At 52.1% G+C, this 17,406-nt stretch overlaps 1 protein-coding gene and 1 long non-coding RNA gene across 2 annotated transcripts in view; both read left to right on the plus strand.

Moving 5' to 3' along the window:
- Positions 1 to 17,406, plus strand: part of LOC310835911 — a 155,597-nt gene that overhangs the window by 97,193 nt on the left and 40,998 nt on the right. The gene's annotated exons all lie outside the window — the stretch shown is intronic.
- Positions 14 to 15,601, plus strand: ANKLE1 (ankyrin repeat and LEM domain containing 1; the record flags this gene model as incomplete). Its single annotated transcript, XM_083720199.1, has 9 exons — positions 14 to 126; positions 455 to 607; positions 2,783 to 2,888; positions 3,474 to 3,582; positions 6,013 to 8,766; positions 9,522 to 9,684; positions 11,431 to 11,602; positions 13,440 to 13,569; positions 14,813 to 15,601. 9 exons carry the CDS (start codon positions 14 to 16, stop codon positions 14,983 to 14,985), a joined length of 3,873 nt encoding a protein of 1,290 aa, XP_083576325.1. The 3' UTR covers positions 14,986 to 15,601.

The following is a 17,406-nucleotide window of genomic DNA, read 5'->3' on the forward strand; positions in this document are numbered from 1 at the left end:
GGGCGGAGTGAGCATGCGCAGATGCGCCTCCTCGGCCTCTCGGCCGCCCTCTAGTGTCGGAATGGAACCAGGCGCCCTGCCGCTCTCGGTCCGGCTGCGCGAGGCTCTGTCGGGCGGAGAGTGCGAGTAAGCGCATGTGTGAATGCACCTGTTCACGTGTACACGTGAATTTCTCTAGCGGCTTCTCCCTCTTTTCTTCGTTTGTTCCTTTCTTGCTTTGCAAAAGCTTTATTATGTAAACAAAAACTACCCCTGAAATTATTATTAATAATAATAATACCACCAGTGCTTTTCTTCTAGGGAAAAACGGTGCCAGAACCTTGAAGAACACCCTAGAAAAAAGCACTGATTTTTACAAAACGTAAATCTCTCCAACTGGTTTTGGGAGCTTCTTGGCTTGCAGATCTTAATTCCTGGAATTTTATCTCTTAGTTTCTGTTTTCTTGCTTCCCAGGGTGGTCGAAGCCCTTCTCCAGCAGGGAGCGGACCCCAACTTGGTTCTGCCTGAGGGGATTGCCGGCATCCACCTTGCCGCCGGCATGGAGCAGGAGAGTGGGATCCGGTGCCTTGCCCTCATCCTCCGGTATGGCGGAGACCCCAATATCAGGTATTCATAGAATCATAGAATCATAGAGTTGGAAGAGACCACGAGGGCCATCGAGTCCAACCCCCTGCCAAGCAGGAAACACCATCAGAGCACTCCTGACATATGGTTGTCAAGCCTCTGCTTAAAGACCTCCAAAGAAGGAGACTCCACCACACTCCTTGGCAGCAAATTCCACTGTCGAACAGCTCTTACTGTCAGGAAGTTCTTCCTAATGTTTAGGTGGAATCTTCTTTCTTGTAGTTTGGAGCCATTGCTCCGTGTCCGCTTCTCTGGAGCAGCAGAAAACAACCTTTCTCCCTCCTCTATGTGACATCCTTTTATATATTGGAACATGGCTATCATATCACCCCTTAACCTCCTCTTCTCCAGGCTCAACATGCCCAGCTCCCTTAGCCGTTCCTCATAAGGCATCGTTTCCAGGCCTTGGACCATTTTGACCATATTCTGCAGGGTCCTTCTGTTACATCCATGGGGAAATGAGCTCTGAACCCACCAGTGGGCATCTAGTGTGAGCAAACGTATTTGGCATCAGATTATTTGCATACCCTGTAGCATTTCTCCAGTGAAAATAGGGACATCCTATTTAATAATAATAATAAATAAATTTACTATTTATACCCCACCCATCTGACTGGGTTGCCCCAGGAATTCTGGGCGGCTTCCAACCTACAGTGAACGCTCAGGTTGCGAATGTGATCTGTGCGGGAGGCACGTTCGCAACCCGCAGCGCCACATCTGCGCACACGCGGGTTGCGATTCAGCGCTTCTGCGCAAAGCACGATTTAGCGCTTCTGCGCATGCTTGAGCACAGAAACTTGGAGGTAACCCGTTCCGGTACTTCTAAGTTTCGGCGCATCCGTATCCCGAAAATGCACGACGGGAAGCATCTGTAACCCGAGGTATGACTGTATATAATAAAATAAAACTTTAAACATTACCAAAAAAAAATCCCTATGCATGGCTGCCTTCAGATGTCTTCTAAAGAATATGTAGTTACTTATTTCTTTGACATCTGATGGGAGGGCATTCCAGAGGGCAGGCGCCATCACCTGGTTCCCTATAACCTCACTTCTCACAGGGTGGAAACCACCAGAAGACCCTCGGAGCTCGACCTCCATGTCTGGGCTGAGTGATGGGGGTGGAGACGCTCCTTCAGGTATACTGGGCCAAGGCCATTTAGGGCGTTAAAAGTCAACACTGACGCTTTGAATGGTGCTCAGAAACGTGCTGGGAGTTATTGAAGATCCTTTAGGACTGGTGTTATGTGGTCCCGGCGGCCACTCCCAGTCACCAGTCTAGCTGCCGCATTCTGGATTAGTTGCAGTTTCCGGGTCACCTTCAAAGGTAGCCCCACGTAGAGCGTATGGCAGTAGTCCAAGCAGGAGATAACCAGAGCATGCACCACTCTGGCAAGACAATGCGCAGGCAGGGAGGGTCTTAGCCTGCGTACCAGATGGAGCTGGTAGACAGCTGCCCTGGACACAGATTTGACCTGCACAACCAGTGGTCTATAATAATAACAATAACAATAACAATAACAATAACAATTTATTATTTATATCCCGCTCATCTGGCTGGGTTTCCCCAGCCACTCTGGGCGGCTTCCAACACAATATTAAAATACAATAACCTATTAAACATTAAAAGCACCCCTAAACAGGGCTGCCTTCAGATGTCTTCTAAAGGTCTGGTAGTTGTTGTTCTCTCTGACATCTGGTGGGAGGGCGTTCCACAGGGTGGGCGCCACCACCGAGAAGGCCCTCTGCCTGGTTCCCTGTAACTTGGCTTCTCGCAGTGAGGGAACCGCTAGAAGGCCCTCAGTGCTGGACCTCAGTGTCCGGGCAGAACGATGGGGGTGGAGACGCTCCTTCAGGTATACTGGACTGAGACCGTTTAGGTCTGACCTCAAGATAACAAAATTTTAACGTCAAGAACCATGCAGATCCAGAGACCTGCTTTACTTTAAAGGGAAAGAGCGTAGTTCAGTGACAGAGCATGCACACCTTGCATGAATCTCTGGAGTCTCGGGGGGGGGGGCTGGGAAGGAGAGCTGCTTCCAGTACAAAGCTGGGGGCTTGGCTGCCTGTTGCAATAAATCGGGGTTCTTGACGCCCTACAGGCCTTGGGCCCCTAACGTTGCGCAAGGTGCAAGCCCAGGTTTTGCTTGTGATTCAGGTCTGTGGACGGTCTCACCCCCTTGCATGTGGCAGCCGCCTGGGGGTGCTACACGTGCCTAAAGCTCTTGCTGATGGAAGGAGGAGACCCCCACCTGGAAGACCAGGTAGGCCAGAGAGTTCTTGCCATTGTGGGGGGGGGAGACAGGGGGGCAGGGACACCTTCCTTCCTGCTGCCCTTAAACCACTCCTCTGTTGGGACCGACCTCTGACACGAAAGCCCGCCTCATGCAAACCTGGCACATTCCTTTGCAGACTCGGAAGCAGGGTGGATTTGATTTACATCAAATTGATTTTAATCACAATTTAAATCGCTAGCCGGTAAGACTTGATTTAAATCCTATATTTTTTTACAGAAAGACTCACTCTTGCTGGTATAATCTTCATATTTACAACCAGATGAAGGTTTCGTTTTTGGAATAATACATTTTCAAAGTACAGTCGTACCTTGGTTTTCAAACAGCTTAGTTTTCGAACGTTTTGGCCACATATCTGGAAGTGACCGTTCCGGTCTGTGAACTATTTTGGGAAGCCGAACATTTGACGGGGCTTCTGCAGCTTTCAATTGGCTGCAGGAGCTTCCTGCAGCCAATCAGAAGCCGCACTTTGGGTTTCCGAACATTTTGGAAGTTGAACAAACTTCCGGAACGGATTCCATTCGACTTGGTCCTCTAGCCTCTTCTTTCTCCCAGGACGGGAACACTGCAATCGATCTGGCTTTGGAGGAAGGGAATGAGATGTGCCTCCGTATCTTGCAAGGGTTCCTGGACGAGGCTGGAAAGGAGCAGCACCTCTGCATGAGTAAGTAGGGGTAAGCAGTCAAGCTCCCCCCCCCCCCCATGCAATGTTATCTTTGTTGGGATACTGCCAGGGAGACAAAGGCCATCACTGCCTCCACGCCGACTCCAGATGTCCATCGACCTCCGGTAGATACAGTATCAGCAATTAGCGACACGAGCTCCAGAAATAGATTGCCACATTCCTGGGCTGATGCACACTCTATCAGCAGAATTCACACAGCGAAAGTTGCACAGCAGGAGAGCATATTTACAAGTTTATTCAGCGTTGGTCAGAACAAAGAAAAACATGACCGCCTGCTAGCGTGTTCAGGCACCTAGAGAGAAACGAAAGCAATAGCAAACATAAACATCCTGTGAACAGGAAATGCGCAGGCTGTGACTCACAAAAGCCTGCTCCCTTTTAAGGTGGAACGGAAATATCCTAACAATCTTCGCATCCTATCCCCCGATTTCAAACTTTACGTTCTCATTTGCTTGCTATACCGAAACAGAGCTTAGCAAAAAAATTCGGAAGTGTGAGCATGAGAAAACATGAACCTGTTTAAAATATTTCGTACAGGTTTCCTTAAACTCGGCCCTCCAGATGTTTTGAGACTACAATTCCCATCACCCCTGACCACTGGTCCTGCTAGCCAGGGATCATGGGAGTTGTAGGCCGAAAACATCTGGAGGGCCGAGTTTGAGGAAGCCTGATTTAGTAGTTTTTAAGATGAAAGCGTGGGTGGCGCTGTGGGTTAAACCACAGAGCCTAGGGCTTTGCAATCGGAAGCTTAGCAGTTCGAATCCCCGTGACGGGATGAGCTCCCGTTGTTCGGTCCCTGCTCCTGCCAATCTAGCAGTTCGAAAGCACACCAAAGTGCAAGTAGATAAATAGGTACCACTCTGGCGGGAAGGTAAACAGCGTTTCCATGCGCTGCTCTGATTTGCCAGAAGCTAGTCATGCTGCCCACATGACCCGGAAGATGTACGCCGGCTCCCTCGGCCGATAAAGCGAGATGAGCGCCGCAACCCCAGAGTCGGCCACGACTGGACCTAATGGTCAGGGGTCCCTTTACCTGTACCCTTTAAGATAAAAACGAGAGCATCCTCTTACGAGATCTTTGAGCAGAGGAGAGGAAGTTGACCAACAACTCTGTTGTTATTAACTTGTTTGTATTGGCCAATAAATATCCCAGGCATCCAGTGTCTTATCGTTGGCACTCCTGCTGCTGTGGCCTCATAACCCCAGCCTCGCTCACTACCCTTCAGACAATCTGCAGCGACGCCGGTTTCAAGAAGGTGACCCCACCCCACCGGCCCTTCCGATTATTACCAATCTGAATAGTTTAAACCCACCCCCCAGCCTGTAAATATTCTGCCTATTTATACACTTACTTTATCTTTGATCTACAGAGCGAATATTTTGCATTTTGTAGTTTTTGACACTTGTATCAAATAAGAAAAGAGATTCCGACTAACATTAGGAAGGTCTGACTGTAAGAGTTGTCTGACAATGGAACAGACTCCCTTAGGGACTTTCCTTTGCTGTAGGTTTTAAAAAGCAGGTTTTAAAATAGGTTTTAAAATAGCAGTTCGAAAGCACCTCCGGGTGCAAGTAGATAAATAGGGACCGCTTACCAGCGGGAAGGTAAACGGCGTTTCCGTGTGCGGCTCTGGCTCGCCAGAGCAGCGATGTCACGCTGGCCACGTGACCCGGAAGTGTCTCCGGACAGCGCTGGCCCCTGGCCTCTTAAGTGAGATGGGTGCACAACCCCAGAGTCTGTCAAGACTGGCCCGTACGGGCAGGGGTACCTTTACCTTTACCTTTAGGTTTTAAAACAGAGATTCGATGCCCATCGGTCAGGGATTCTTTAGCTGTAATGCCTGCATTGCATGTAGTTGGGACAGATGATCTTTGGGGGCCTCTTCCAATCTAATATTTATAAAAATGGAGGGACGCGGGTGGCACTGTGGTCTAAACCACTGAGCCTCTTGGGCTTGCTGATTAGAAGGTCGGCGGTTCAAATCCCCACGACGGGGTGAGCTCCCGTTGCTCTGTCCCAGCTCCTGCCAACCTAGCAGTTCGAAAGCACACCAGCGCAAGTCGATAAATAGGTACCGCTGCAACAGGAAGGTAAACGGCCTTTCTGTGCGATCTGGCTTCCATCACGGTGTCCCGTTGCGTCAGAAGCGGTTTAGTCCTGCTGGCCACATGACCCGGAAAGCTGTCTGTGGACAAACGCTGGCCTGAAAGTGAGATGAGCGCTGCAACCCCATAGTCGCCTTTGAGTGGACTTAACTGTCAGGGGTCCTTTACCTTTTACAGTTCTTTTCTGCGATTTTCAGAAATGATTGAGCTGTGTGGCAGAATGCCAGCAACTCCTGTTTCCCTAATTTCAGACGCTCAAATTAAATAATCCTAGCCTCGTTTGCCCCTCTCTTTTTTATACAGGCTACCGAAGAGAAGAAAGCTTCCTCACCACTGTGACTGAAGACACCTTGAACCCTGGGCAGTCCTTGAGGCTTTACGATGCTTGCCCCATCCTCTCGGGCGGAAGCTTGCGGCATCCTCCGGATGAGACCCTTCAGCATGCGAAGCCACCCACCTTCCTTTCTCGTCCTCCGAAGAGCCAAGATAAAACTTGTTCCTTTGAGGACAGGGTCGCTTCTTCGTTCCTAACGGAGTGTTCCTTGGCTTCCAGCACTTTGTCCGATCAGGGAGACCTCTGGGCTCAGCCGGCAGCCTCATCCGGCTTGGGCGGCATGCTTGGGCAGCCAGCCCCGAGTCCCTTGGCAACACGGGGTTTTCACATCAGAGGACCCGAGCCCCACAAAGCACATCTTGGCACAATCCAAACTCGTTGCGTCCAGAGCGCTACAGCTAAGGGGTCCCCTTTGCCTCCAGACGGTGCATTTTCCCCCTCCACTTTAATCGACCGCGACCTGAGAGCGAGCCTCGAAATACAAAATGCTAACAGATCCCAGGAGATCCCCGGGCCCTCTCCCACCCATGCAGTTGTGTCCGAATGTGAAGCAGATCCCGTTGCCGGCATGCAGGATCCCAACGCCACCTTCAACCTCTCCCACTATGGCAGCTTCCTAGACCCAGACCTTGTGGTGAGAGCCATGGGCCACGAAGGGCTGGACGTCACCTCACCCGATCACGCCTACCTGTTCACCCGGGAGAACGCTGCAGCCGTCTCGGACCTGGAAAAGACGGTCGTGGTCAATGCGGAGTTCCTGCCGAGCGGCTGTGGGAATCTGGTCGGAGGCACCGAACGAGCCGAATCATTTAGTGAAAGCTCAAGCAGTGGCCAGTATACCTCATGCGACAGCGAATGTTACGCAAGCAGTACGGAAGCACTCCGCTGCAGCGAGGCTCAGAACCAGGAGGGAAGGGAGGCCAGCTTCACCTGTTCCACGTGCAGCTCCCACAACACTGCGATGTCAGAATTGTCCTTAGGCCCGTCTTCCAGAGGACCAGTAAGCCGCTCCGGAGAGCTGGTTGAGGCGTTTAGCGAGAGGAATTCTCCTGCTAGGTCTGACCGCCCGAGACATTTGTGTGACAGAACTGGTTGTAAGGGGGCTTATTCCAACACATGCGCTGGGAGGCAACCTTTGGACCTGTGCAGCTTTGGGAAGGACGAATGGCCCAAGAACGGCGGGCAGCCAGGTTTCTCCCAAACGACCCAGGTTCTTGCAAAATGCCCTTTGCAGAAGTGGGGGAACCAAGGCACAAAGTCTCCGCCATTGAGGGAAACGCAGAAGCCAGGGATTTCTGGAGCAGAGAACGAGCACCTTTCGGAAATTTCCTCTCCCATCGTTGGGAGAGTCGGTACCTGGGAACAGCAAGACAAACTAAAAGGGAGTGGGTCGCCTGAAGCTCAGGAAAGGTTGAGTACAGAGGAAAGGAGAGGATTTCACTCCACGAGCACCAAGGGTGTGGAGGGGCACTTGTGGACTCCAGAAACGGTGCTCATACAGAAGGCATCTGAAGAGACGTCTTCCCCGGGGAATGAGAGTCCTGTCCCTCCCGGGATGGTCTGGGATGCGGCTGAAACAATGGCCGTCCCTCACCAAACCCCTCCAAGCACTAGAGAAGAGGAGCCTGCCGGCTTGGAGGCCAAGCTGAGGTCAATGATGCTGGCAACCAGGATCTGCCATTCACCACTGCTCCAACCTCACCAAAGCCCCCGGCACGTTACGCCCCGAACCAAAAGCCGCATGATGGCGTCGGCCGCGCACAATGCCAGCTCTTCCTCCTCCCTCTTTGACGAGACCCTGGAGGTGCCACAGCGTCCTAGGCGGACGAGAAACCCTGGAGGGCAGGTTCCGGCCTCTGGCGAGAGGCAGGATCGATCCGCCGGCCCAAGGAACAGCGGCCTGCCTGGTGCGGCTGGAGGCGAGAACGGTGGACTCGATGACACCGTATTAATCAGGGCTGGTCTCGGCAGCTGTGAGCCAGGCAGCTGCTCAGGGTCCCTCCCTTCGGGCTGCCCTCTCATCAGCCCGGATACACCAGGAAGTTCTGAGAGAGATGTTTGCAGAGGGTATGACCGTTCTGACACCAAATGTGGCAGCGACCGTGCGACAGATTCAGAGGAAGAGCTTCCCTTGAAGGAGGAGAAGCTGCCACCAGGGAATGGTGCCCGAGAAAGCCTGGATGCTGTGCTGCCTCGGGGTGAACCTGAGCGGCTAAGTGCCAGGCGTGGTAGGACCAAGAGGCAGGCCAATCGTTCGCGAGTGAGCTTCAGCCGGCTGCCTGCACCGAGAGTGTCCACCTGCCCGTCCAGACAGATGAGTCCCATTGCCCAAGATGTCCAGCTGTCGCCCGGTGGTCGTCCAGTGAACCTGAGCGCCACCGAGCCCGTGGAATACCTTTACGAGGATGAAGGGCACGCCCTCGTGGAGCGCCATGTCCCTTGCACGGACGATTCCGTGGCCAACACCACCAGCTCCGAAGACACCGTCATCTACGACTGGCGGGCATACACCGGTCAAGCGGCCGGGCCGGCAGATGTGGGCGGCAGCTCTCCGCCAGCCGCCTCTGAGCTGAGCCACCTCTCAGACGAAGCGCTAGTCCGGCAGCTTCGAGACTTCGGTGTCAACCCAGGTCCTGTAACGGGACTCACCAGGAAGATTTACCTGCAGCTGCTTGAGAAGCTCATGAGCGACCCGAAGACCAAGGCCCGGAAAGGCTCTGCAGGTGAGTCGCTGCTTTGCCTGGGGGTAGGGGCATAGCTCTCAACCTTTCCCTTTTTAAAAGGGAAATTCCCTTATTCCGAATAGGATTCCTCGCAAGAAAAGGGAAAAGTTGACAGCTATGCTCCAGGGTCATCTCCAGAAAGGGCATCCCATGCGCTTCTTTGCCTTTAACTGACATGCCTTTAAAGTTGAGGGTGGGGAGTGGTTTACGTATCTCCTTTGCTGATTCTAATTTGCAGGCTAAGGGGCTGAGAGCTCCTGTTAAAAATAATAATATGAATACACGAATCCCCACCACCACACACACTTACACCTGTTCTGATCTAGGGCTGGGCGATATCTGGTTTTCAACATCGCAATATATCACCAGCTAAACATTGCGAAATGTTGATAATATCACGACGTCTGACATAAGAACGAAGCTGTGTAGAGGCACCGGCTGGCTTCACTGTTTTTTCCCACATTGTGATTTTTACACAACACACACACACACAATTTGCAATGTATTGCCAGGTCCAAAATTATGAAACCGATATCACGATGTAGACTTCAAACCAGTTTAGGACAATATATCAGTATATCGCTCAGCGCCATTCTGCTCGTGCACAATATAACAAAAGTCCGCTGTGATCGTATACGGAGATAATATTCCATCGTTCTTTCCTTGTTACGTGTCGTGTGTGTCTCTCCACCATGTGTTAACAAACTTCTCTGTTTTGGTGGCGGTGGCGTTGTCTGTTCTTCACTCGCCTTCAGGCTACAGCCCAGAATTGTCTTCTTCCCTGGACACTTACCAAATCCCAGATGGCCAGGAGGACGAGATGGCTTTGTCCAGCCAGTTCGACCAGCCGGACAAAAGCCGCAAGTGGAGGGAGGGTCTTCTCAAGTCCAGCTTCAACTACCTGCTCCTGGATCCCAGGTGTGGAAGCTTTTCCCTGGCTCTGCCGTCCCGGCTGCCGCTGGGGGGAAAGGAGGCAATTCCTACCTTTTCAGACTCAGCTGAGTTTTGGGCAAAGACTGAGGGTATAGTTTGACAGCGTGCAGTCTTCTCCACGGAACAGAACCCTTAGGTTGTCAGGCCTCTCTGGCCAAGCGAGGAAAGGGCTTGGGGCCTGTCTCTCCTTGCCTCTGCTCCACGGCCTCAGAGCCCCATCTGATCACCAGTTCAAACGGAGAAGAGCTTGTCAGCTGGTAGAGCACAAGTCTCTTAACCTCAGGGTTGTGGGTTCGAGCATTGCAGGGGTTGGACTAGATCTGAGTTTCCCAAACTTGGGTCCCCAGCTGTTTTCGGACTACAACTCCCATCATCCCTAGCTAGCAGGACCAGTGGTCAGCGATGATGGGAATTGTAATAATAATAATAATAATAATAATTTTTTATTTATACCCCGCCCTTCCCGGTTCAAAAACCGAGCTCAGGGCAGCTAACAACAAATTAAAAACACTTTAAATCACTTAATTATAAAAGCAGCATAAAATACGGTATAAAAACATGAATAACAATAAAAATAAAAAATCAATTAGATAATCCCCAGGGCTAGCTAGCTGAATTGGTCCTACTTGGGCCCGTGAGGAGGTCAGGGGAGAATTAGCTGTGGGGTCTCAGAGCGGGTGATCTTCATAAAAGGCGAGGGAAGAGAAGGGAAATAAAAGATCAGGCTGAATTCAAATTAAAGGCCAGGCAGAATAGCTCTGTCTTACAGGCCCGACGGAAGGAGATTAAATCCTGAAGGGCCCTAGTCTCATGGTCAGAAAACAGCTGAGGACCCAAGTTTGGGAAACGCTGGACTTAGGTGACCCTCATGATCCCTTCCAAATCTGCAGTTCCATGATTCTGTGACCCAGAGGTGGGAAGGCTCAAGCCCAGGCGTCCAAGGGCCAAATTCTCCCCAGGCCACACAGAACATCCTTGCCACTCCTGCATTGCACACCCCCACACCCCCCAGGTGGCCTGGCTGGGATGCACCCTTGGACCTCTGATCATGCCACTAGGTTAACTGGATGGAAGTAGCATTTTCATCCATTTCTCCACCTGCTTTGGCCTCTGTCCCTGCATGTCGCCTGTGGAAGGGAATGCAGCCTTCGGGCTGAGGGAAAGGGTTCCTGATCCCCGATCTAGGGGGGTTGCATTTTGTGAGCGCATGTGTCTCACAGAGACCATATTGTGCCCTCTGCCTGGTTCCCTGTAACCTCCCTTCTTGGAGTGAGGGATCTGCCAGAAAGCCCTCGGAGCTGGACCTCTGTGTCCGGGCTGAACGATGGGGGTGGAGACGCTCCTTCAGGAATACAGGACCAAGGCCATTTAGGGCTTTCAAGGTCAGCACCAACACTTTGAATTGTGCTCGGAAATGAACTGGGAGCCGATGCAGATCTCTCAGGACTGGTGTTATGTGGTCACTCCTAGTCACCAGTCTAGCTGCTGCATTCTGGAATAATTGCAGTTTCCAGGTCATCTTCAAAGGTAGCCCCACGTAGAGCGCATTGCAATAGTCCAAGCGGGAGATAACTAGAACATGCACCACTCTGGCAAGACAGTCTACGGGCAGGTAGGGTTTCCGCCTGCGTCCCAGGTGGAGCTGGTAGACAGCCGGTTGTTGGTCCATCGCTGCCTCCTGTGGCAGAGAGTTCCACCAGTTAACTCTGCCCTTCTGCCTGTGCCCGACAGAGTGACCCAGAACCTGCCCTTCCGCAGCCAGTACATCAGCCGAGCCGAGTGTTTCCGGACATTCATCAGCGCCATCTTCTACGTGGGCAAGGGGAAGCGCTCCAGGCCATACTGCCACCTCTACGAAGCCTTGACGCACTACCAGCAGAGCCAGAGGAACCAAGGCAGACAGGTGCAGGGAGAGCAAAGCTTGGGGTGGTTCCCCACTCTCCCCTCCGGCCCTCCCCTGTTTTGAGGCAAATGCTGGGAGGGGGGAGGCTGGAGCCAAGCGAGCGCTTGGCTTGTGTGCTTACCTGGGAATAAGACCTACTGAGCCTAAAAGACTTCTTCAAGCTGATAAATAAGGCCAGTGGAGTCACAGTAAGGAGCTCCCTGCTTGCTGTTATACAGTCTGCCCTGAGCATATTGTATGAGTTGGCTGTTGAGTGGAGAGTTGGATATTTGCGGTCTTTTCTTTTTTGTAGCAAAATACAGTGGTGCCCCGCAAGACGAACGCCTCGCAAGACGGAAAACCCGCTAGACGAAAGGGTTTTCCGTTTTGGAGGCGCTTCACAAAACGAATTTCCCTATGGGCTTGCTTCGCAAGACGAAAATGTCTTGCGAGTTCCTGCGGGGGTTGTTCCCTTTTTTCCACTTTCCCTAAGCCCTAAGCCGCTTATCAGCTGATCCGCTGATAAGCCGCTTATCAGCTGATCCGCTAAAAGCCGCTAAACCGCTAATAGCGCTAATCCGCTAAGCTGTCAATGGGCTTGCTTCGCAAGACGAAAAGACCGCTATGCGAAGAGCCTCACGGAACGGATTAATTTCGTCTTGCGAGGCACCACTGTACGTTTATAAGGACTAGTAATATAACAATATCACTATGCCCAGAAGTATGTGTTTATAGTTTTCGCTAACTATCAATACAGTTCTAGTTACGGGTAGGTAGCCATGTTGGTCTGCCATAGTCGGAAAAGAATTAAAATAAAATCCTTCCAGTAGCACCTTAAAGGTAAAGGGACCCCTGACCATTAGGTCCAGTCGTTGCCGACTCTGGGGTTGCGGCGTTCATTTCGCTTTATTGGCCAAGGGAGCCGGCGTACAGCTTCCGGGTCATGTGGCCAGCATGACTAAGCCGCTTCTGGCGAACCAGAGCAGCGCACAGAAATGCCGATTACCTTCCCGCTGGAGTGGTACCTATTTATCTACTTGCACTTTGACGTGCTTTCGAACTGCTAGGTTGGCAGGAGCAGGGACCGAGCAACGGGAGCTCACCCCGTCGCTGCGGGGATTCGAACCGCCGACCTGATCGGCAAGTCCTAGGCTCTGTGATTTAACCCACAGCGCCACCCGTGTCCCATGGTAGCACCTTAGAGACCAACTAAGTTTGTTATTGGTGTGAGCTTTCGTATGCAGGCACACTTCTATCAATACAGTCTTGCCCAATTTGCTACTTGTGATGTCTCTCACAAAAAGTTTTGTTGAATTGTGCATCCTGCTGGTAAATAAACAACCTGTTCCATGTTAACTAGTTCCAAGGTGAGCCTTGCCACCCCCCCTCCGGTCTGACAACCGCTTCCGAGGCCCGGGCGCAGGAGGCAATGGTGCCCAAGCTGAGGCCAGGAGCTGGGGGGGCAACAGCAGACCCAGCCCAGGCACCCTCTCCCTGCCAGGCAGTGGCACCCAAGTCCCCTCTATGGCTCAAGGGAAGCCAGGTCTAGGCAGGTGGATGGGCAGTTGGGTGCCTTACCTGCACTCTCATATGGAAGAGGAGGCTGGGGCAGCTCAGGCCCAGTCCATTTTACCCCCCACCCCCATTTGGGAGGAGCAAAGGGGTCCAAGACCCGTTGGCACCTATGAAACCGTGTGCACGGGCTGAGGCTGCCATCTTCCTGCCTTGGCAGCTGTTTTTTCAGAAGCATCTGGATAAGTCTGGCCCCTTTTGGCAGAGGGAGGCATCCTGTCTTGAAACAGACCTGAAAGCAAAGACTTCTTTTCTGCTGCTAACCTGCTCCCTTCCTTTCCTCCAGGCCTGCTCCAAAGTCCAGCATATCCTGGAAATCTGGGCCAGCGGGCAGGGGGTCATCTCCATGCATTGCTTCCAGAATGTCATTCCGGTGGAAGCCTACACGAGAGAAGCCTGCATGGTGGATGCCATCGGTAAGGCACATGCCAGAGGGGGCTAAGGCTGAAGGGCAGGCCCCATCCCAGGATAGCTCAGTCGGTAGAGCGTGAGCCTCTTAATTTTAGGGTCATGGGTTTGATCCCCACATTGGGGGTGTGCCCTTTTAAAATGTGTCAGGGAAGGGTTATTGTGTTGTAGTTATAACAACACTTTGGAGGTCACAAGTCGCAAGGTGGTTAGATTGGTCGCAACTAGGGCCAGGGACTTTTCAGTACTGGCCCCGACTTGGTGGAACGCTCTGTCCCAAGAGACCAGGGCCCTGCGGGACTTGACATCTTTCCGCAGGGCCTGCAGGTCAGAGCTGTTCCGCCTGGCCTTTGGTTTGGACTCAGTCTGTCCCATATGTTTCCCTCCCCTTATGGTCTTGATCTATGGGCTACTTTTAAAACGAGGCTGTGTTTTAAATTGCATTTTAACCTGCATTTTAAATTGTCCCCCCCCCATTATGTTTTTATTGTAATTTTACTGGTGTTAGCCGCCCTGAGCCCGGCTCTGCCCAGGGAAGGCGGGGTATAAATAATAATAATAATAATACATTATTATTATTGTTGTTGTTGTTGTTGTTTTTATTTTGATTATGAATTTTGTATTTTATGTTGTGATTTTGCATCTTGTGAACCGCCCTGAGACCTGTGGGTATAAAGGTAAAAGTAAAGGTACCCCTGCCCGTACGGGCCAGTCTTGACAGACTCTGGGGTTGTGCGCCCATCTCACTCAAGAGGCCAGGGGCCAGCGCTGTCCGGAGACACTTCCGGGTCACGTGGCCAGCGTGACATCGCTGCTCTGGCGAGCCAGAGCCGCACACGGAAACGCCGTTTACCTTCCCGCTGGTAAGCGGTCCCTATTTATCTACTTGCACCCGGAGGTGCTTTCGAACTGCTAGGTTGGCAGGCGCTGGGACCGAGCAGCGGGAGCGCACCCCGCCGCAGGGATTCGAACCGCCGACCTTTCGATCGGCAAGTCCTAGGCGCTGAGGCTTTAACCCACAGCGCCACCTGCGTCCCACTAGTGGGTATAGGGCGGTTTAATTACTAAATAAATAAATGAGAGAGAGAGAGAGGATATCTCATAGCTCCAAGCAGCACTTCCTGGAAACCCTGCCTAATTCAGACATCCGCTCCGGGGAGGGGGCGGGGATACCGTGGTCAGTGGTATCAAAAGCCACTGGGAGATCTAGGGAGATCAAGCAGCTCACGCTCTCCCTGTGTCTTCTTCCAGGGCTGAAGATGCTGACCAATCAGAAGAAAGGGAATTACTACGGCATCGTGGCGGGCTGGCCTATGAGGCGGAGGCGCTGCCTGGGCACCCACCTCCTTCACAGAGCCATGCAGATCTTCCTGGCAGAGGGGGAGCGGCAGCTGCGCCCCGCGGACATCCGCACAGGCCAGTGACAGCTCACGAGGCGCTCTCGGCGCGGCCAGCACCCAACCACCTGGACCCGACACGATACCCGTGGCCTGGTCAAGGCAGTCGTCACATCATGCCCAAGGGCTTGGGCTAGGTCACAGGCTTCCTCCACCTCAGCCCTCCAGGTGTTTTTGGCCTACAACTCCCATGATCCCTAGCTAGCAGGACCAGTGGTCAGGGATGATGGGAATTGTAGTCTCAAAACATCTGGAGGGCCGAGGTTGAGGATGCCTGGGCTAGGACTTGCCTTGTTGGCTCGGCTTGGAGTTGGGAGTTCATGGGGAATGCGGAACTCCCTGCCACTGGATTCCCCAATGTCTCAACAGGAGAGAAGGATCAGTGTTGGACAAGCTTGAATTCGCTCTTGATGCACATTGACAGAACTGAATGTTCATATCTCTCTTTAAACAGAGTCTCCTGCACCCTTCTCAGAAACACATATATATGTAGCCGCCGGACGTGTACTTTTACTGTTTTTAATGTTGTAATTTATGCTTTTGTACTTTTTTTATATGTGGCTTTCTAATTCGGTCCTCCTCTTCCTTTGGATCATGTAGAGTTGGTGAAAAATTAAATGTTTTTCTAGGATCGGGCAGAAACGCGTGGCCGCCTGTCTTCTTCCCTCACCCCCACCCCACTCCTGCCCCTGGTGGGCGATGTGGCTTCCGGCCTCTGCTCTCGCAGCTCTTTTCAGAAGGGAGGAGGAGGACCTAAGAGCTGAAACGGGCCACTCTGAGGACATCCATCCCACCCTGGCACACACAAACCCCTGCTTTAACGCAGGACCTGCAGTTTATAGCTGTCCATCTTTTGCTGAAGCATCTCCAACCATCACCTCTGAGCACGCAGACCTCAAAACAGCATCAGGAACGCCTGGTCCCAAAAGGAGCTGGCTTCACAACAATTTTTAAAAATGATTACCATATTTTTCGCTCCATAAGACACACTTTTTTCCTCCTAAAAAGTAAGGGGAAGTGTGAGTGCGTCTTATGGAGCAAATGGCTCTGTGCAGAGAGGTAGAGCTGCGCAGCGCCCCTTCAGCGAAGCGGGAGGAGGAATGGAGCCCCTTCTGTTCCTCCTCCCGCTTCGCTGAAGGGGTGCTGCGCAGCTCTCCCTCTCTGTGCATCTGTCCTGCGAAGCCGGAGGAGGAACAGAAGGAATCATAGAATCATAGAGTTGGAAGAGACCCCAAGGGCCATCGAGTCCAACCCCCTGCCAAGCAGGAAACACCATCAGAGCACTCCTGACATATGGTTGTCAAGCCTCTGCTTAAAGACCTCCAAAGAAGGAGACTCCACCACACTCCTTGGCAGCAAATTCCACTGTCAAACAGCTCTTACTGTCAGGAAGTTCTTCCTAATGTTTAGGTGGAATCTTCTTTCTTGTAGTTTGGATCCATTGCTCCGTGTCCGCTTCTCTGGAGCAGCAGAAAACAACCTTTCTCCCTCCTCTATGTGACATCCTTTTATATATTTGAACATGGCTATCATATCACCCCTTAACCTCCTCTTCTCCAGGCTAAACATGCCCAGCTCCCTTAGCCGTTCCTCATAAGGCATCGTTTCCAGGCCTTTGACCATTTTGGTTGCCCTCCTCTGGACCCGTTCCAGTTTGTCAGTGTCCTTCTTGAACTGTGGTGCCCAGAACTGGACACAGTACTCCAGGTGAGGTCTGACCAGAGCAGAAGACAGTGGCACTATTACTTCCCTTGATCTAGATGCTATACTCCTATTGATGCAGCCCAGAATTGCATTGGCTTTTTTAGCTGCCGCGTCACACTGTTGGCTCATGTCAAGTTTGTGGTCAACCAAGACTCCTAGATCCTTTTCACATGTACTGCTCTCAAGCCACGTGTCACCCATCTTGTATTTGTGCCTCTCAATTTTTTTGCCCAAGTGCAATACTTTACATTTCTCCCTGTTAAAATTCAACTCGTTTGTTTTGGCCCAGTTCTCTAATCTGTCAAGGTCGTTTTGAAGTGTGATCCTGTCCTCTGGGGTGTTAGCCACCCCTCCCAGTTTGGTGTCATCTGCAAATTTGATCAGGATGCCCTTGAGTCCATCAAGGAGTCCCTTCTGTTCACCAAGGAGTCCCTTCTGTTCCTCCTCCGGCTTCGCGGCGACATGCCTGTCCCAGAAGCTAGAGGAGAAACAGAAGGGTCTCCTCTGTTCCTTCTCCAGCTTTGCTGGACAGCCGCTGCGGCTTCTCTCTCTCTGCACAGTGCCTCTCCTTCAGCAACACACCTGTCCTGGCTTCTAACTTAGCCATGCCTCTTCGGGCAGGTGTAGCCTTCATCCCGCTGCCCTGAAGAGGCTTGGCGTGGTTATCCCGGAAGCCAGAACAGCCACACGGAATCCCAGAAGCCAGATCCCTCTTGCTGTTCTGGCTCCTGGGATTTATTTTTT

The sequence above is a fragment of the Podarcis gaigeae genome (assembly GCF_964106915.1).
Source record: "Podarcis gaigeae genome assembly, chromosome: 18".
Classification (NCBI taxonomy): Eukaryota; Metazoa; Chordata; class Lepidosauria; order Squamata; family Lacertidae; genus Podarcis; species Podarcis gaigeae.